Raw genomic sequence first — 21781 nt, forward strand, 5'->3', positions numbered from 1 at the left:
TTTATTTTTGTGACAGAGATGTCCTCCCCAAAGTAACCGGTGTCCTATTTTGTTGAAAGACGGATAAAGAAGAAAGCAACAAGCAAACTGTGTTATCAAATTAGCTGACACATTTACCTGAAATGTAAAGTTTAAGGCACTGAGGCCATACTCAGTATCACTGCAGATACAGCTACTTACAAAGGGTTAATGTACAATATGCAGCAGTTAATTGTCATAGATAACTATAGTTAGAGTTCAATAAATTGGTAGAAGGATTACAGTGCAGTTTTATTACTACCTCCAACACTTTTACTGATGTGCTTATTACATTTTTTATAGCGTGCTGCTCTTGAGCAACCAGTTTATAATATTTACCCTTTTAAAACTAGATACACAGAGAATACACATATATATAAAAGGGCAACTAAGTTTACATGGCAATACTGCTGCATCACTAACACATCACACACACACAAACATATACATATACATACAGTAATTACCCACATCTTGCATGGACAAACCTACTTACAAGCCTAGAGGCAACAGGCAGCTGCCAAAATCCATGTATTTTATGCGTTACAAAAAAAGCGTGAACTAGGACTGGTCTTCTTCTCTTAGAAGATGAGGATAAAAATACCACTGCTACAAACAGTTTTTGTATATGCATCACACACACAGACTATTTTTCTATCTCTAAATTACCTCTATTAGCTGCAGAATGTCCAAAGAAATTTTAGTCCAACACAAATAACCCTTAGAAGCTGAACATGGTAAAAATACTACATAACACTGGGATGTTTTTTCATTTGTGTTTTAACCATTTCACTTCTGTTTTAACCTCTTGCAAGTATAGTTCTTTTGTACACCTTCCTTAATTCAATTTATCCTTAAACCTAGAATGATCTAGTTTTGTTTCTAGTCCTCATTAAAAGCAACAACTTAAATTCACTGCAACTGCAACTGGAAAATAATTCACCATTCGTCACACAGAGCAAAAAGCAGCTCCTCTCAGGCAGGCACTCCTTGGGGTCTGTGATTCAGATGGACACACAGACTGGTTCTAAATGTGTATGTTCTGTTAGGAGCAGCTCCGAGCACCACTGTACCCACAGAACACCTTCCTCTCTGTGGAAGCAGGAGGGCAGGAAGCCACCGTGCAAGGATAAGCTGTGGATTTGCACACTGAGCCTCATTTTTTTGTGTTCATCTGCATCACGCAGCAAACGCCTCCTAAATAACCTAGTTCTGCTCATTTTATCCTGAAGAGTGTCAAAACACCCATGTGGAGACGCAGTGTGTAAGCACAGGCTGAGCACAAAGCATGTAAAAACGTGTGTAGAAAGCCTCGCTGGAGCACGGCCAACACGTGGATGTGTGTGCACAGACACGGAGGGTGTAACTCACAACACATCCTACTTCGTGTATAAACTGACACATCCCCGTTTCTGACACATTTGCAGCACATCCCTTCTCAGAAATGGAATGAGCATCTTCCTAAGACCACCATCTTCAGGGAAAAAAAGAATGAGAAGGAAAGGATTGAACTGTGCCTGGGGCTCACAGTCCCCCAGACCAGAACTCGTAGGACAGCCCAGTTCTCTGGTGTCTCTTCACGACACACAACTTGGGAATTCCAGGCAGACTGTGACAGGGAAAGTGAGTGCTCACAGTGTCAGAATCTGCTGTAAAAAACCCCACATTTGAATTAGAACTGCTTTTTAGGAGTTAGTTAAAGGATTTTAAATTACCTTTTTATACAGACAGTCATTGTCAATGGTGTCCAAAATTAAAAAGAACACAAATTAAGGCAATCTTAACTCAGATACTTTCTAACTTAAGTGTATCCTAAATCATGTTGTTTTGGTCAGTCTACATGAAACACAAAGTTTTCCTTTTGAATAACCTAAAACCAGCATCGTTTTCCCAAACCAGCTTTCACTTCTGTTATGATCTCCTCTGAGATGATAATTTGTTTGCTTCTCAGATCACATTTGGCACAGGAGACAGAATATAAAAGTAAGTTCTATTTATTGCTTTATAAGCATTACAGCATTATCAAGCAATAAAGGACTTACACACAGTCTTTCATACTTCTAGTTTGGAAGGCCTTGCAGGTGATAAATATTTTAACGAAACCCAAAACACTGCAGGTACATCTGCATGAAATAAATAGAGTGCTGGCTATTTATCAGCAAACACACAAAGAAAAATCTTCCCAAACCCTCCAGATAATCTGCAGTCCAAATAGAAACATGGGAAGTCAGTACAGGTCAGAGAAAGAAACACACCTACTAAACTCCTTCACTCTTGGGATTAAATCCTGCCCTCTGCTCTAGGAAGCACAAGTGTAATTGTGCATCACTCACTGAAAGGAAAGAAATAGTCTTTATTAAATAATCTTACGACTGCTTGATTAGTGCTTGGAAAAAAACGAGCACTACTTAAGTGCTAAATATTATTAGCTTTTTCAGAACATCAGCTCCAAAGTCACCACTCCCCATTTCCTTCCCTAGTAACTCTCTTCATTCATGTCATCAGAAGGCATCTCATTTTCAGCAACACCACTCACTTTTTTTTTTTTTACTGCTGCTGGATGTGCAGAACTACTGTTGAGGTTGCTTGGCAACTAGTGAGACATATCAGAAGGAGAGATAAGGCCCAGAATGAATGGAATTGAAGAGAACTATATTTGGTTTCATTAGGAGATACTAATGTGCTCAAACGATGCTGATTTGAATTACCCACACTAAGGTGAAATTCTGCTGTTTCTTTCACAGTACAGAGATCCATAATCAGAGAAGCTCTAAACCCAGCCAGCCACCTCCTCAGCCACCTCCATGTCTCCCTCTACAGAACAGACTTCAGAACCAGAGCTCAGACCTGGGCTAGCAGTTTGGAACAGCATGGAATAGTCAGGAAACACAGATATTTGGTAAGTATTTTGAAGAATTTTAGGCCGGAGAGGATAGTTGAATATTTCATTTTGCCTTGCAGTGCATCACCAGCCACTGTGCTTCTCCATATGCTTTAGAGTTGAGATGAAATTTCAAATATAACAATTATTTCTGAAGGTCACAATTTGAAATGAGGTAAGACTGAGCACCCAGGACTCCTGCAAGGACAAAGAACTGCTTACAAAAAGTCTGCTCTGATGATGCGAGGAGGCCAAGAAAGCCTAGTGCAGGAGAAGATGGAAACAAGCCTAGCAGTCCCTAATGAAAGAGTTTCTTATCTCAAGCTCTTCAAATAACTTTATCTGCATCACTTGAGTAAGAATGAACCAATTTGGCCCAAAAGAGGATCTTCTGACATCACCTTAGACCCTGCCCAATCTTTGATGCTTCAGAAGGAAGTGAAAACAGTGACAACAAAACAAGCAGCAAAATTATCTTCAGGGAAAAAACCAAAACCAAAAGTCAACCCCCACGCTTCCCAACCTCTCTGATGCCCACGGGCTGAAAGGTTTCTAGGCTTCAAACACCAACACAGAATTGCAAATACATAATAACGTTCAGCGTAGGAAAAGGAAGAATTTGCAGGATGTACATCAGACTCTCTGCTCCCCAAAGCCACAGTGGCCACCCTGAGCACACACAGCTGGCACCAGGAAAGCTGAATCTTCAGGTGGATTGAAATATGGTTTAAAAATAAGATTGCTTAAATGAAGCTTCCTCTTTCCCAACACATTATTTCAAATAAAGTATCTCAGATGCTAAGGAAGTCAGTCTTATGCCTGCCCTCGTTTTTAGGCATTTTGCTCACACAGCATCACCTCTACACGGACATGAAATCACGTCTGGACACCCCCCTTCTGGAGCTGGGACAACTCCTGTGGCTTCCTTTTAATTTTAAGTCCTTCCCAATAATCCCACATCCTTCATGAAGTGAAGGCACCAGCATGGGATATACTATTTTAGTAACACGCTCTTATCAGATTTGGAAGTCCCCCTTATCACTTATGTTTCACTTTCCCTTTTTTTAGTCATCCAAGCCTGCATTTGTCTTTTTGCCACAAAAGCATCCCAAGCCATACTAAGGTAATTTAACTAATTGACTTTTGAGTCCTTTTCCAGTTTTACAGATACAATCTAAACTCTGACTCCTGCGGGACTCTCTCACGTTCAGCTGCATTAAAACAAATTCCTGAAGTACAACTTATCAGATCACCCCTCCCAGTAATAATTATAAATAAGTTATATAAATTGGTGTTTCCCATAGTTTCTCACAGGATACCCTCTGGGATTTTTCTTCATTGTTTATTGAAAATACCCATATTCTATTTCCATAACAATATCATGGAATCACACAGAGATGATCCCAATATTTGCCCTTCTGACAGACACCAAACCTCCTTTTCTGTTTGCAGCATTATCCAGGATGGAAACATACTTTCTTTGGGTAAGGAATAATATATATAGAATATTTTTACTTTCTCTATGTGTAACTTTACCTTCTGCATTCAGTTTAAGAAAAAAAACAAACTGTGTCCAAATGGTATTATTAAAAATTAAGTGGAAAAAAAAAATCCTGTTTTCTTATTGTCTGAAATTATTATCAGAATGGAACCTATGAACTTCAGTTAAGAAAAGAGAGGCTTAGGATGAGAAAAAAATACATTTAAAAAAATTATTCAGCATGAATAAAACTGCGAGAAAGAAGTCAGACATTATGCTGCCTACATGATTTCAAAGTGTTTTTTTCCAACTCCCTATGATTACACAGAATACAGAAATGCTTTATTAAACTCAGTGTTTTTCAGTCATTTCTTGCCCCTTATTTTACAGTGTCAAAGAGATACTTAGGTAACAGAACGTTCCCAAGTTCTTTGGTGATAAACATAAGGAAAGTAAACATTTGATTGCATAAGATACAATTACATAAAGTGAAGACTGTCCAATTATGTGAAAGCAAAACACAGGCAGCATGGAGCATCCAAGTTCCCAAGAGTTAGGGGAAATTAAGAGTGACACAGCTCCAGCTGAAAAAACTAAAAGGCAAAATAGTTACATTTCAGATTTTTAGGTGTCCTATGTGTAAGTTACAGAGCATATTTTTATCTGCAGTGTTCAGCATAAGTAGAATGTGTTCTTATGAATAACTACTTTGAAGCAACATTAATCATTTTGACATAGCAAAATTAAAAGGTTGCATCCAATTTCCAGGCATCTATTTTAGTGTGCACCAAAACCCAGAACTGAAAATCCAGTAGTTTCCCACAACATAGAAATTTAATAACAAAAAAAACCCCACAAAACCCCATTAAAACAAATCTTCCAGAAAATTGTTTAACAAGCTTGCTGCAGAAGACATTGAGACAAAGTACTAAGAAACTTCATTGTTTTACTGACACTGAGCTCTGCAAGTGTTTTGTCAAATATTTGGAAGTGCAGAAAGTGCTGCTCTGCCTGCCCTGCACATGGGCTCGGGGTTTGTGCGGTAGATTGGGACTGAGTGGTCCCAGCTTTCCAGAAAACCCCAAGGGCGTAACTGAGCCCTTCCTCTTTCTGTTTTCTCTCTCATTTAAAGGAAAAATAATTTTCCTAGGCTTTGCATTGTGCTTATAGCTTTTGCCATGAATAACGCAGTGCTGTGATTGCAGTCTAATTTCAGAAGATACTCAATAAAATCATTTGAGTAAATGGCTATGTCCTTAGGATTTCTATACTTTGCTTATTAAAAAAAAGTTGTTACAACTCTAAGTTTTCATATTTATCTTAAATAGTCATAACCAGCTAAAAACAACAAAAAATACATAAAGCAATGCCAGTCACTATTGTGTAATTAAATTAAAATTAAAGAAACCAACTAGCTGAATTTTTCCATAGTAATGCCACATTAAACCAAATTTACCTAGACTATTTTAATTTAAATTATCAGGGTTAAAACAGGCATTACACATAGTTCTCTGAGCTTAATGTGCTAAGTGTCCCACTACACATTTTTATCTATATTTAAAAACCAAGCAAAATTGAAGCAAGGCATTCTTTGTTACTACAAACTTAAGGAAGAAATTCACTTCACAAACACCCACTTCCTTGCAACATTTACTAATTAATATGAACAGTTATATTACATAGACAACTGTACTGTCAAAACAGAATAAAAATGTCTTAACTTGAAGGAACCCAAAGCGTTTGTATGCACGCAGAAGGGAGAGTTTAAATCCTGGTGATTAAGGAGGCAGCAGTAAATCCCCCAGCAAGCTGTGAAGGTGCCATTCAAGGCTAAATGAAGCATCTCCTGGGACTACCCCAAACCCCAGAAGGAAGCCCTGCACACCTCTGCCTGCTCCATTAGCTCACCCACCACTCCTGGGAGGCTGCAAGGGTGCAATTGGGAGAGATAATTATTTTCTAGTGCCTTAACTAAAAAGAGATGCCAACACAATGACTTATTCAATAGCCCTGTGGAAAATACAGCCAGCAACAGGTCGCTCAGAGAGGAGGTCACAAGCTTTCTTGCACTTCTCTAACAGCAACACCTTGAAATAAAACATTTCATTGAGATATTCCACTATCACATTTTTGAAAAAATGGATGCTTCTGCCTCTCAGCTGTCAAAAACACCCCTCCATGCATTGCTGTTTCTACACAGGCTCAGGTGTAAACAAGCAATTCTAATTAACTGCATGTTTACATTAGAGTACAGTTGTAGAAATAACTATTAAAAGATGATGCTGCTACACTTGCACTGTATCCTAAATGCTTGGATTTACTATTAACTCAAGGTTCAACTGTTGAAGTAAAATGTAAGGCATGCTATTTTTAACATCAAGATTCAAGTTATACTAAAAAAAAACCCTCATCAGTGGAAATTCCTTCATTTCAACTTGAAAGCTCTGAATGACCAAGATTAAGCTGAGCAATTTCGGTATCTCAGCTCTTCATCAGAGATGGGACCTGGGCAACCCTAAGACACAAACTCATGATATATCTAAAAATAAAGACAGAGAGAACTTTGCCTGCTGGATTACACTTCAAAGCCTTAGCTCTGCTTGCCTTGATCTGAGACACTGGGGAAGGATGTTCACAAAACTGGAACAAGAGCAGTGTTTTCATTTTTTTAGAAAAATGCCTTGAAACCCTCCAAACCTGCTCCCCCAGCCAAAGAGAACAACACAGGAGCTCACAACCTAAGAAAGAGGAACAAGAAATCCCACTCATATCTGGATTGCTAGAAGGAGCAGGGAAAGGCACAGCTTTTATTAATATTAAATTTTATCTTATGGGACAAAACCACAAGGTTTTAACATAACGAAATTGAAAAAAAAATTCCCAGCTGGAATGACTGGCAAGAGATAAAATGTAGCTACAGCATGAAGTAAGGGGAATCTTCAGGGTTTGCAATAATGTGAACAAATAGTTTTAATATCAAAAAGGTAACTACAATAAGTTTAAGATGATAAGGAGTACTCTGTTTATATATAAACTAATTCAAGCGTCCATCTGGAAAAATTAGTAAAAACGTTTTTTTTTTTTTGAAAAATCAGAGTACTGCCCAATCTGTCCATTCAAAATATATAGGAAGTAAGAAATTCCAAGAGATACTACAGAAGAAAGTTCTTCATGTAGTGCTCATTCTGTAGCACTGGCTAGAGAAAAGGTAATCACTCTGCACCATGTAATTATTAAGAAAAGCTGGTGAAAACCTAAAAAACCCAGGGGAATTTTTCAGAAAGGACATGCAAGTGTGGAATATAGACATACATTTAATATTCTCCATAGAGAGCTACATTTCTGAAGTTATCTGAAGTTTTTTGCAGTATTTAATATAGTTTGTGATTTATTAAATAACAAGTTAAACAGAACATGATATATTGGTTTATACTACTAGATGTTTGCTGAAGATAAGAAAATGGAGAAAAATACACCACTTCCACTTTAACTCATGAACCTGGAAACTAAAAATACTTCAAAAAAAATCTGGAGTGAACTAAGGAAGAATAAGACTTTTCTGAGCTGTTTTTTCTAAGTCTCATTCTAGCTCACATTCTGCTGTGCAACCAAACTTGACAAAGTGTTGTTGCTGCAAAATTAATTTCCAGAAATTAAAATCAGAGGCTGAGTAGGAGACCAAAATTAGCACTCCAATGAGGAAATGCAGGAAGAGTTCATGTATATCTGTACCAGCCACAACACATTCTGACTTTGTCCGGGTAGCAGAAAAAACCAGAAAAAGGAAGGTAAAGGGTGGACTGATGCAGGAATATTTAGGGATCGGTGCTGCATCAGGGAGAAAAACAAGGAGAGGAGGAAACAGGAGACACTCAGAAAGCCACAGGTCCCAAAGAGAAGCTGCAGATGCTGCAGGAGAGAAAGGATTTGGGAGACAGAACAAGTTACAGACCTCGGACTTCACTCACTCAGCTACCCCCTGAACGGGTTATTTTCTGCTTGGAAAAATAAAAGGAAACTTGCACATTTGTTTGATTTTACCAAAACTAATGAGTAAAATCCCACATCTACCATCAAAAGTCAAAACCCTCGCAGACCCATTCACAATGTTTTCCACATAGTTAAGCCTTAAGCTCTCTTGTGTCTCTCTCCTTTGCTTCTCAGATTACATCACTCGTGCTTATTCCGCTATTCATAGTTATTGCTCTCCAAGCTCTCTACAACTCTAAAGCTTTCTCCTGGGTTGATAGCTGCATACTTCAAAAGCTTTTGTGAAATTTAAACCTCAAAACAAATAGAACTACTGCCATATTTTTGGCCAGTCCCTTTACATGCCAAATCATGTCTGCAACATATGCAAACTTAGCTTGAGGGATGAGTTTACTACTGGGTTTTATTCTTGTTGGGTTTCTTTTTCAGAAAACCAAAATATTTAACTGAAAGCACAGATGTCAAGTTGCAAGCCAGGAAAAGCAATTCAGAGGACAGAGAGCTCTCAACATGTAACAACATAAAACTGGTAGTTTAAATACTGCTTTACTAGGAGAATTCAGAATTTCCCAACCAGTAAACGCAGATACACATTCTGCTCTGAGCAATACCTTGTTTCCCATGAAAATAAAGAAATTACGCTCAATTTGCCCTTTCCTTCTTTTACCTACCTGAAAACAAAGCACAATGTAAAAATGGAAGTCAATGCTTTCTTTGAACACTGTGCTGTCATCTCTCCACTGGTGGTTAACCTGAGCCTACCACGAGCATCCAAAAGCAGATAAAACTAACCAGCTTTTTAAACTTTTAGATTCCTTCATGCATTACTTTTCTGTAATATTTCAGAAAGCTAAATAACATGATTTTTCACTCTGAAAAAAATTCACTTCACTTGCATGTGGAAATATTTTAATGGCTTGATTTCAGAAAGCCTCTAAACAAGGTGACGGAGTTATTCCAGTGACTATTAGAATTTTCAGTGCCACGGTATGTTAACAATCCTTGCCAAACGAGGCCCAGTGTAGGTATCATAAACAATCAAAATTTTCTGAAAACTCACTTTACAGCATTTAAAAATGACACTGGAGTAGCAGATCTAAATTGCAAAACATTTGCACAAGTTCTTAATGGACAATGTCTCATATCTTCAGGCAAGATCCCATAAGAAACTTGAAAAAAAAAACCAACCCAAACTCAGGATGTTTTTTCCTTTTTTGTGATATGTAAAAGAATATTAATGTTGCTTCACTGAGTTCACTTTTACTCTGCCATAGAACAGAATTTTCGCCCTTGTAGAAATAAAAGTATTTTCAAAGGAAAGATAATTTCAAGCACATAAAACCCTCTTAAACATTCTAACAATTAAGAAATTGCTCGGTTGCATAGGTGGTTTAACATCACCAGTTATTACCTCGCATTTCTTTCAAGTTGAAGAAAGTTATATTTAACTTGTATAAACATTTTACATAAAGCTTTTTGGACTATAAGCAGTAGTCAGTTCTGTTTCACAGTATTTGTCATCTGTTGGGATAGCTTTGTCTTTTGACAAAATTCATCTGCACAACTGTGTCAGCTCTCGGGACAAGACCTAAAACTGAGTGTAACACAAATCCTGCTCCCCTCTTTATCCACACCTCCACTTCATGCTCTACAGCACAGATCTTGATCCAACACCATAGCCAGTTGTTCAGATGGAATTGAACAGACATGTACACACAAATTTTCCAGCACCTCACTGGTGTCCTGGAGCAGAAGCTGAGAGAAAAAACCCAAAAGTTTGTGCCTCAGAGCTGCAGAAGCCTCTCGACAGACACTGTGACACAAAGAAAGAAAGAAAGGGGGTGAGGGGAATCACACCACCCAAGCCTCCCCCACTCCAATTTTCAATTTTACTCAAAAACAGCCGGAAAAAATTACTTTTGTTGCCAGTCAAGTAAAACATAATAAAGTCTGTTTGTTTCTTTTCTGGAATGACCATTCTGAAAACATGGGATTGCTACACAAATGTAGAGGAACTATAAAAACAGAGCAATCATATTAGTGTACACAAGCTAAGATTAACCATTAAGCGGGAATTCATTATTTTGGAAGACTTAGTTACAAATATTATACTTTCCCCCCACTCATAGCATTAGCTTCTCTTCCATAAGATCACATGGCTAAAAAGACAAAAGTTAGAAAAAAACCCCACAGTATCAGACAACTGAAAAGTTCCTGAACCAGAAGTTGTTTCACTGGCAAGAGAGACTGACACTGACTAAAGTGATTAGATAATATTATTTACAGCTTTGTGTGACATAATGGTGGTAATGGGTGTATTAAGAGAAGATTAGAAACCATCAATGACTACTTTTCCTTACTCACAAACTCCTAAATCATGGTGAGAAGAGTTTGAAATCTCTAAGAGGGTGACTTGGCTTTCTTAGCTTTCTCACTGAAAGGAAATAATTTTTAAAAGTACAAGACAAATGCAAATATATTTGTCATTTAAGTCTTGAAAACAAAACTATTCAGCTCTGCTTATGCCATCAACACTACCAGATTTAATAAATACACAAATTCCTATTCAGCACTTCAACATACTAGTTCAAGAAATTGTCAACGTTTTACATCATTTGGGAAACTGAAGCTGAAAAGCATAACCTGAAATTTCCTGTAACTTCAAAACTTCCTGAATCCTAAACACTATCCAAACTTAATAATCACAAAGGCATATTCCCCTTATTTGTCAATCTTTGTAGTGGATTTCCTAAGTCACATTTCAACCATTTATTTCTATTTAAGTATTTCTGCCTGTCCCAGTTTTTCCCATGACACTTCAAAATTGTCTCTTGCCCGTGCCAATTATTCTCCACTTTCTAAAATTGTGCATGACAATGACCCTCTCCTTAGAGTCTGTCAGCCAAAGGCACAGTGATCACAGAGGGGAAAGATGACTTCAAGAAATCAGAAGTAAGTGAAAGGCCATGTGTTTTTAGAAGCAAAGAACCCCAGCCTCTAGACAGCACAAAAAGGAGTTGTTTTTCTTTTCCTCTTCAACCTGAGCTACACATTTAATTCTTCCAACTGTATTTCTTAACTCCTCATATCCTCCCTTTCCCATTTTTCATCCTTTCCAGCTCAGAAAGATTGCCATCTAAACTTCTGCACAGTCAAAAAGAGAAGGTTTTGGCTCCACCTTATCAGTGGATGCTCAGAAAATACTGTGCTGTTTGCAGCAGCAGATACCTACTCCTCTGGAAATGCCTCGTGAAAAGACAGTTGAAGTGTTGAAGAGGGAGGGAAGGAAAGGAAGGGAAGTCGCAGGCTTCCTGCTATTAAAAGCCAAATTTAAACCCTTTCTACATCAAAAGGGCCTCTGTTGTTGGCAGTAATGCAAAGAGTAGAAAATTTGGTTGATACGGCTTCTTCACTATGCTTAGAAGGCAGCTCTTCCATCTTAAAGACCAGAAACACTGGAAAAATACCGTGGGGAGGCCACACTCCCATTTTTCATGGAACTGCAGCAGGAAGATGTCAGATGATAGCACAGCCAACTGAAGCCATTCTGCAAGAGCTGAGAGAGGGCTAAGCCCTTCCAAAAAAACTCCATGCAGAAAAACCTGTGCTGTAGAACATGCCTTGCTTCTCCAATACTCTACTCCCCTTCCCAACGCCACAGCAGTCTTACATCCCACACACCACCTTCACTACAGCAACAGAAAAAAATACATTTCTGTCTCTAATTCAACTACAGATTATAAAAGGAATACTGAAAAAAAATAGTCTTTACTGTAGTTAACTTGCCTACAACTTTAACTACCACCACATTAATCTTAGCTTTAGCTATTCAGCACATTAATTACCTGGAGCACTTGACTCCATACAGTTCCTCAAATAATTAATTAGCTAAAGGGATTGAGAATTGGAGTCCCAGAGGAAATTCTAGTTTCGTAGAACTACACAGATTTCACCTTGCAAAATGCTACAACAATTCACCTAAAGGCACATGACAGCTTCAACTATGTAGGGGCAGAACCCTAAAACCAAAGCAAATAAAACCCCTCACACTCACTGAAGTAGGCCAGCACTTTTAGCACTGGATATCCTGTTTAGTCACCAGAAGGAAAAGTAACACTAAATAAAACCTTTTGATTCCCTTATTCACAGCATTAGACATTTATCCTAACAGGTAACCTCTCTCTGCTTCAAATATCCATTGCCAAAGGGCAACTAAATCAAGGCAAACATTTGAGATGGGACTTAAACTGGATTTCTTTCAAAGCACAAGAATAAGCTGCACCAACAGAAATAATTCAAATCTAGTTATGCACAAGTACGCTAAAATTAAAGAAAATGTATCATCTCAGCATATTACTATTTTCACCACCTCTCTCCTGCTATTCATCACATCAGCTGTGGTGTTTTTTGCAAACATGTTTATGTTCCAGAGCAATTGATCAGGACATGAAGAGAAGTAATGCTCTGCTCTTCCTACCCTTCTAAAAAAACCTCCAAGTTATTTCTCTCATTAGCTGAATCCCACATCATTCTTCCACAAGGTAAGCCGGGCAGAAGGGGAATGAATCAGGCAAAAAGGGTAATGGAAAGTGAGACAACACAGAGAGCAGTTAGTAATTTGGAAGAAAATGCAAGTTATTTAAGGATAAATGTGCAACTTGCAAGAATTTCATAACGCTGAAAACCAGCCTTTTCCCTGCTGTAAAGTGTATGTTATGATCTACTGATTATTTTTGGCAGCAGAACCCTAAAAATGATGCGTTGTAACTTACTCCCTGAACACTTTAAATATACCACACTTCTGCACTGGATTTTTATGCACCTCAGTGTTCCAAGACGTATTACCACCAAAGGACAAGCACAAGGCACAAAATGCCTTGGGTGGACAATCCCCAGCTCCTGAGCCCCGGGCAGCTCCCCTGCCATCCCTCGTGGCTGGGACATGGCCCGTGATTGGCAGCAGGGCTGTGCTGGCACGGGGCTGCCCCGTAATTCAAATCCCTGCTATGAGAAGGCAGAAGCCAGCAGAGCCTTCAGAGGCCAAATTTGCCATGTTGCTCCGGATTCCAGCTGCAGGCTCAGCGCTGCCCAAACCTACAATGCAAAGTGAGACACTCGATTTGCCCCTGTGGCTGCAAATCCCAGTGTGTCCCAGTCCCTCACCAGTTCTGCACAGGGCTCCCAGCTCCACACAGATCTGGGGATGCAGCTTGCAGCTTTGAGGTTACCTACCCACATCACAGACCATCCATTACACAGCACTGTTACCCTTTAAGAGCATCCACACGCTTACAAACTTAGAAAAAACGTGTTGCTTAAATGGATTGACACCTTCAAAGGCACCAGGGATCCACTTCCACTTAAATGAACTTTTTACTCAGCACCCAATATTGAGACCTACTCAACCAAGACAACTCATGTAAGCCTTTTAAGTCACACAAGTCTTTTAAGAGGTCTCAGCAGCACCCCAAATGACAGAGACAGCTCAGCGGTAACAGGACGCAGCACTAGGCACTTACAAGAAAGTTATTTTGGAAATAGAAAATATTCCTTACAAAGAGGAGCTAAAAACATGTAGCACATAAAGTATTTATTACGAATCAGTCTGAACTTTCATCCAAAAGACTGTGTACCTTATCCTGAACTATCACTTGCTGATTAGGAAGGAGTACTGTCCAGACTCCTTGGCTAAACTTTTAGCTCAGATATTCTGATTAAAGAATTAACTACTGGAAGACTAATGAAAGCTTAACCTTCCCAAAAAGGCAGAATTCACAAAATAGATGATACCACTAAAAGCTAAAGGCTAGCAGTACAAAACTGTTATGTTTGAAAACAAGCAAGACAAAACCAATACCACAATTAAAAAAAAAAAATCACAGAAAATAAGCTTTGAAGTTTCAACACTGATTCAATTAGTATTAATTTAGCAGCTTTTGGTATACACACAACTGCAAGCATAAATTAACATGTAGAATCTCTTCCTACTCTATAGTGAAGTTAGTCAAAAAGTTAGCAAACAAAAATCTTTCTCAGACAAACAAGATATCCATTTTCCCTATCTTAATGCCATTCCCCTCTTCACAACTGCCAAATAACAGCCATTAGATGTAAAAATTAAAAGCTTTTAGAAGATAATTTAACACAAACATCTGGACAAGCAAGCACAATAAAATCCCCAAAATTCAGAGTACGATTTCATTCTGTGAGGACACAGAAAATAAAGCCTTACTTGCTCCAAATAAAGAAAATCGTGCTCATTTTGTACACTGACACAAGGCATGTTTACAGCAGAATGAATCAATGTGCTATAGCTGAGGTAAATCAGTGTCAGCCATGTTGTGAAAGAAACTGCAATTAACAAACCCACAAAGCTCAAAACTTATCCAAATCAGTTCTGCCTTGACAGAAATAATTTTATACTGCTAGATATTACTTATGATTGGTGTCTGACTTCCTCAGGTTAATGTCTATTAATCTCACCTAAAAATACACATCCAAAATCTAGAGACAGGCAAACAGCAGCAAGAGGAAAATACACAAGATATAAACCAGGAGCACTGACTGCAGCACAAAGGAGGAAGGTACAACGTAAAGTGAAAAAGCAAATGCACTTACTCAGCATTAAATCCATTCACGTGTAGGATCCTCATCTGCTTGACTATTGTGCTTTTACCGGATTCACCAGCACCTAGAAAATGAAAGTAAATCAATTTCAGAAGGAAGCATAAGTGATTAAGGCACACACTAGAATTTTTTTCTTCGGGGTAAAATCGAGAAAGTTGGGTTTCTCAGTGCAAGAGTGAAAAGTGAAAGAAATAATTGCCACTGGAAACTTCAGTTGTAGCTAAAAATAAATGCCCAGCTCAAGTCATGTGTCAGATCTGAATCTTGGATCATTTCACTGTCCGTTTTTCCAGTGTCAATGTTAAAAGCAGACTGCAGTATTTGGAAAGAAAATGGACAACTTTAACATTTTACAGAGAAGAAGACAGGGAACATCACAACCTGGCTGCCTTGTCACTACTATCTGACAGAGAGAAAGACTGACTGAAGTCGCTATTAAACCAAAGAAATTCTGTTCTATCCTTAAAGAATTCTAAGTTTGGCGGCAGTTCATCATCACCCAGTCAAACTCCGTAACTTAAATCACAAGGCATAAAACATGTAGATGCTCACATTTGAAAAAGGAAGGCATCCCTTTAAGCCTCCACCCACAAAGCTACAAAAAAACCTCCTCTTATTTGTGTCTTGTAAGCAGCCTCCCACCCTCCCTACATGTTCCAAAATCAACCCTACGCACGAGGAGAGGCAGAGACCACCTTCTGTGGCTGCCTGCTCCCAAGAGCTCCCCCGCAGCTCTCCCCTTGCTCCCCTCCCGTACCTGCAGCGCAAAAACCCCACTCCACTTTACTCCAGTTTCCATAAGTAGATGGATGCTATTTCTGCTGTGCTGCTCGGATGCCAGTGCACAGGGCAGCCCATCTGCCTCTAGTACCCGTTCCTCCCTGCACGCTGAACAACTCCAACAGCAGCATTTAATTGAGCTGCTCCACGCTGCCAGATCGGCAGCTTTCTATATAAAGCAAACATATTTTTGCAGGAGTAGTATCGTAACGTGGCAAAATTTAGAAAGATTCCCCTTAGCATCTCCTGGCTACTGGTTTATTCCCCTCCCCAGCCTGTGTCTCACCCACAGGAACCGTACGTCTGTGGCAGAACGGGCAGGGAGGTACAGTTTGTATTTATAGGATGTCAGGCCTCTGCTAGCACACACTGACAGCACAAGCCTCCATTTTGAGCCTCATGTTCAAAACTGTATTTTAGCAGCTACATTTCAAGGTTCATTTTCTCACAAACGCTTTCCCCCTCTGCTTTCTCCCTTCCTTTCCTTCTCCCTCATGAATTCCCAAAAGTCCTCCTCTGCTCTCCATAAAACCTGGTTGCATGTATTGCCACTTTAATCCCAAAGCCTTACTCCTTTTTCCTCTCCTTGCTCACTGCTGTTCTGTAAGCATTTAGAGAGCAGTTTTTATCTACAACTCTGTATGCACACGCCACTTCTCCACTAAGCTGCTATTTTATACCACACACCCTCTGTCTGAGCAGGCAGACTGCACCATGCAATAAACACAGGTGGCTAAACCAATCAAGAATTAGTATCTTGGGATAAAATAGACTGGATCATCCTGACAACTAAGAATTATTCACGAAGGCAGTATCGGCTATAGTCATATGTCCACTTAAAAACTAGTAACAACTAAATTTCAGCTGTAACACTAAATCACTTTTTATATTTAAAAGCATTGGGAGCCAAAATCTTTACTTCACTTGGTCCAAGAAGGAGGCTGGACAGTTGTTGCATTTGCTATAAACACATTTGGTTTGGTATTGACACACCTGGGTTCTCTGGATCGGATACAACACCAGTGAACCAAAATGATGTATTACATCTGCGTTTCTCCATAAGTCCAGCTCTATATCTGGCTGCTTGTTAAGGCCATATTCTCCACAACAATTACACACACACATTTAACTTCACCACCAAGGAGAGTTCCATTAATTTCAGCGAGACTGCTCGTGGCAGCAGGGCAAGCACGTGTACAGCGATGGGGCCTACGAGCAGCAGCATAAACCCACTAGAATATTCAGCAGCTCTTCTTTGTTGTTATTTGAATATGATTTGAAAAGATTAAGAACACTTTCCAAGTGCCTGGCTTCTTATTTCATGCGTCTTATACAGGAAACATAACATAATAATAAGGAGGTGAGCTTTTCTATTTTTTACCAGTGAGTCTGAGTTACAGACTATCCACAATTCATGGCAGAAACTGTAACAGCTGAACTACCACTTTAAAACACGCTCACAGATGACTTTACTGCCATCGCTAAACACACGCAAATTTTTATTTGCAAGTATCTAAACTATTTTTCAGCCACCAAAGCTAAAGAAAACAGAAAGAAAACCCAGGCAAGCCCATCATGTTTCTGTTTGCTGAAATTTTGCCTCTTACGAAAGCAACTCGTCTGATGACAAATAGTTCCTATGTATCTACGTAATGTTCAGCCTGAAATCTGGAAGTCCAAGACATTTCCCAAGAGCTGAAGTCCAAATTATCCTGTTAAAAGATTTCTGCTGAAGCCCTGGCAGGCTCCTCAGTGCTGCAGGTGCTGCTGTAGTCCCAGTCACTCTCCATTTATATTGTCTCTTTCTTCAAATGAGTATTTGAAAGATTTTACTGGTGATAGTACACTTCCAAATTCACCGCCTTCAAAAATCCTTTTTTTTCTTTTTTTTTCCCTTCTTCCATTAGGGTTTTCCCCCCAAAACTGAGTCAGCTCGGCGAGGCCTAGCCTGTGCTCCACGCTACAGCCCTGCAGAACGTGCACAGGCAGTCCCTCGGCGTGACCAAAACAACCCACGGCTCGTAACTGCATCTGATCCTGAAACACTACTTCAAAATACTCTGAAATAATGAGCCTGACAAACATTTGCTTGTCCTCTCCGATACCGATATTTGGACCCTTCCGTTCCCTGAAAGCCACAGCCCATGTTTGTAAACGTCTCTCCTGAAAAACACGAGCAGGTAACCCAACGGAGCCGCCGGAGCAGCACCCGGAGCCCGGCTCTGCCAGCGCTCCGACGCGCGGTACCTCAATTCCTGGTGCGACAGCGGAGGGTGCCGAGCCCGCCGGGGCCGGGGCCGTGCCCGCCGGCCCTGCGCTGCTCCGCGGTCCCAACGCGGCCGCGCTTCCCTCCGGGACCGACATCCTCCCTCCGTTTCCCCCAAACGATTCCCCGACTTCCTCCCTTCCTCTTCCTCCTCTCCCCGGCCTGGCCGCACGTCCCTCGGCACCCCGGCCGCGGCGCGGCCAGCGGTGTCCGGCCCTCCCGCGCTCGCCGCGCCGCTCGCCCGCGGCCGCTGTCACTGCCCTGCCCTGTTTATCTGCCCGGCTCCCCGCGGGCCCCTCGCCGCGGCATCCCCGGCCCCCTCCCCACGCCCGCCCGAGGCCCGCTGCCGCCCCGGCGGCGGGCGCTGCCCCGCGGGCGGAGAGCGGCCCCGCGCCGCCGCTCCGTACCTGCCCCGGCCCCTCCCGCGGCGCCCCGGGCGCTGCCCGAGCCCTCCCCGCCGCTCCCCCGCACCGCGCCGGTCCCCGCGGCGGCCCCGGCCCCGCCGCCCCGGGCGCTGCTATAGCGGATCCCCGCGGCCCCGGGTGGGCCCTGCGGCTCCGCTGCCCCCCCCCGGCCCCACCTCTCTCCCCCGGCCTCGCCGTGCCCGGGCTGGGGCCGCTGCCCCGGCGGGGAGGGGACGACCCGCGACCCCTTACCCAGCAGGAGGAGCCGGTGCGTGGCCCTATAGACCTGCTTGTCCTTCTGCAGCTGCTTCTCGATCTTCTTGTTGGCCTCCCGCTGCGCCTTCTCCTCGTTGCGCTGATCCTCCGTCTTGCTGTTCCCTAAACAGCCCATCTTGGGGAGGGGAAGGCAGGGACGCGGGGCGAGGGGACGGGAGGCGGCCGGGGCTGCCGGGGGGAGGGAGGGACGGAGGGAGGGAGGCACTCCCGGGCTCCCTTCTTCTTCCTCCTCCTCCTCCTCCTCCCCCCCTACTCGCTGCTGTGGCGGCCGCTGCCCAGAGCCAGAGACATGGAGAGCGCCGAGCCCGAAGCCAGCCGAGGGGGGGCCGATAGCGATGACTTTGCTGCCGCTCCGCCGGGCCTCCTCCCCGGCAGCTGCAGCTGCCTCTCCTCCCCCGCCCCCCGCCGATCCCCTCGGCGCACCTTTCCCGGGGGGTGCGGAGCGATCCGCGGGGATCTCCGCGCCCCGGCCGGGCCGCCGGCTCCTCTAGAGGCAGCAGAAATGCCCCCGCCCGCACCGCACGCACAGGAACAAATCCAGTTTCAGTGCCACCCCCAAAAAAATAATAATCCTCTTTAGATCCAAAGGCACGGGCTCCAGGCGCGGAAACCTCCCCAAATCCTCGGCGGGGAGGATCGGGAAACGTCTCTTCCTCGCCTCTCCCCCCGCGCCGCGGGGGTCACGCAGCCCCGGTGCCTTCCCTCGCCGGCCGCCGCAGCTCCTCGCCCTCCGGCCGCCGCGGGTCCTTCCTCCCGCACTGGGGCGGGGGGGTCCAAGCCAAACCACCCCTTTTTTTTTTTTTTTTTTTTTTTTTTTTTCCTCCCCTCTCCTTGCTGCTGCTCTTTTCACATGCGCTTTCCAGGCGGCTGAATCCTCTCGGCGAGACGAAAATACAAAATAAAATTATCAAAAAAAAAAAAAAAAAAAAAAAAAAGAAGCAAAAAAAAAAAAAAAAGCAAGCCCGTTTGCTCTGTGCCACGAGCAGACCCTGTCCCCCTCACGGGCGGATTTTTCTTCCCCGTCTTATTTTTCCTGCTCTCTCCCGCATTTTTTTTTTTTTTTTCCTCTTTTTTTTTTTTCCCTTTTTTTTTTTTTTTCCCTCCCTTCCCCTATTGAGCGGCTCCGCGGCGGCGGAGCGCGGGGTGGGGCGAGCGGGCCCACACTGCACGCTGGGAGCGAGCGGGGCCGCTCACATGATGCCCGCGTCACCCCGCGCCGCCGCCGGCGCCCTCTTCGAACCGGCCCCGGAGCCGCCCCGGTGCCTCCATCCCGCGGCACCGCCCGCCCCCCGCCCCGCGGGATGGAGCTGGGCTGGCTGTTAATAGGGCTCTGAATAAACTGTAAGGGAGTCGTGCCCCGCGACTCCTTGTGTTGCGCTTGGATATAATTAATGTGGGAGTTGTGGTGCTGAATGGGTTGTGTCTTTTTATTTTATTTTTTTTTTTTTTTTGGGTGGATGATCGCTCGCACCCCGCGATTCGCCGGGGTCCATCCCTTGCCTGTCTGTGTCCATCCCTGCCCATCCCGGCCAGGACTGCGGGCTCAAGGTACCAGGGGATGCTCTCTGCCCCAGCAGAGTACCGCTGGATGCACACACTGGCTTCTATGCATGGTTTTACCCCCTGTCTAACTCCATTTTCTAAAATATGTTTTGAAAACCTCTTTGCAAAAATTACACAACTTATCAGTTACACCTGGAAAACAAAGGTTGGCGCTTTGCATAACCCGGATCCCTGAAATACACAGGTAGTTTTTCTCTATGCACACACCTCTACACATGAGTTAGTGAAATGTCCTTTACTATACAAATATTACTTACCCTCAGTCGCAAAATTCGATTATCTACCGCACTGTTCCCACGAACACACCTTCTTACATCATGCAGTTACTATATTTAGAAACACCCACAGTAAAATAATTATGTGAATAGAGCAAACAACTAAGAGGTCACAGCTAATGTCATCAAATACATCTGTTGAGCTGCCCTTGCTGAAAGAGGGGGGGACCTCAGGAAAAACAGGGAACATCACAGTCACTATTTTAAATGCACAGGAGAGACTCTCACTAGGGTCTCTAGGTGTTCTTTTAGGCTAAGAGCAGTTTTAAAAGGTCTTAGAGAAACTTGGCTCAGCAATGCCCAGATTCATCTGAAACAACTATGGTAATAAGTCCTTATACCTTTTATAGGTGATTTATTTGCATCATTTTCATGTAATACACAATATCAAAATATATTTTAACTGTGGAGTTTACAAGGCATAAAGGACTCAGAAAAGCAGAATTTGGACTGAAAATTAGAGAACCTCATACATTTTTTATGGTTTCAGGTATGAATAGACTGCAGAAGTGCCAGTACCTGCCACCTCACATGGGGGGAAATCTGCCCCAGCCTCCAGGCTTTGCTTCCCTCCGGGTCCCAGATGGGGGGAAGGGAGCCCATCTCAAGCTCCAAACACGAAGGAATACACAAACAAGATGGGAAATTATTGCTGGAGATATACAAAAGGCTAAAATCTCAGTGAACAGTGTCTGTACAGGGAAATGGGATGGGTAAATATGCCAAAGCATCCATGGACAAGGAGTCATGGCTGTGTAAATGCTGTTGTCCAGCAGTGCACACCCATCCCTTCCCAAACAGAAACCAGGACAGGCTCTGCGAGGTTCAACTCCCACAGGAATCGCTGCCCTCCTGCTGTAGATACCAGGTGCCTCTGTCTTTAGGCTGAGCAGAGCATGAGGAATCTAAAAAAGAAAAACACACTCAGCTAATTCACAAAGCTCCCAGTTACTTACAACAGAATTAAGAATTAGCTCCTTGTATTACAAGTGTTACTAAAGTGTGAAAGTGTCAAAAGCTACATGAAACAAAAAGAAAACTCTCACATTGTGTAACCTATCAGCAATTACAGATTGTTTTTGTTTTCCTGAAATATACAGGACTCAGGACATCAGGCAGCACCCGCACTTCACAAACCCACTGAACTGCCAGGAGTTTTTTCAGTGCTGTCCTGATTAGGAGCCCATCATTTGAAGAGTGAGCATACCAACACATTAGCTG

The 21781-nt window shown here is 42.5% G+C and overlaps 1 protein-coding gene across 5 annotated transcripts in view; it reads right to left on the reverse strand.

The window, feature by feature from the left end:
* The window catches only part of GNAS (GNAS complex locus), a 131864-nt gene that overhangs the window by 64553 nt on the left and 45530 nt on the right, over positions 1 to 21781 (reverse strand). The window contains exons 1-2 of one of the 5 annotated variants that reach the window (XM_068208009.1): positions 18699 to 19653; positions 14988 to 15060 (exon numbers count right to left, since the gene is read on the reverse strand). In XM_068208009.1, coding sequence (XP_068064110.1) covers positions 14988 to 15060; positions 18699 to 18837 — 212 coding nt within the window. In that variant the 5' untranslated portion in view covers positions 18838 to 19653. Of the gene's footprint in view, positions 1 to 14987; positions 15061 to 16695; positions 17643 to 18449; positions 18570 to 18622; positions 18677 to 18698; positions 19654 to 21781 lie in introns of those variants that run through there. The other 4 variants (XM_068208012.1, XM_068208011.1, XM_068208010.1 and 1 more) reach the window with 4 other exon arrangements.

Source organism: Anomalospiza imberbis, chromosome 17 (genome assembly GCF_031753505.1).
Source record: "Anomalospiza imberbis isolate Cuckoo-Finch-1a 21T00152 chromosome 17, ASM3175350v1, whole genome shotgun sequence".
NCBI classification, from domain to species: domain Eukaryota; kingdom Metazoa; phylum Chordata; class Aves; order Passeriformes; family Viduidae; genus Anomalospiza; species Anomalospiza imberbis.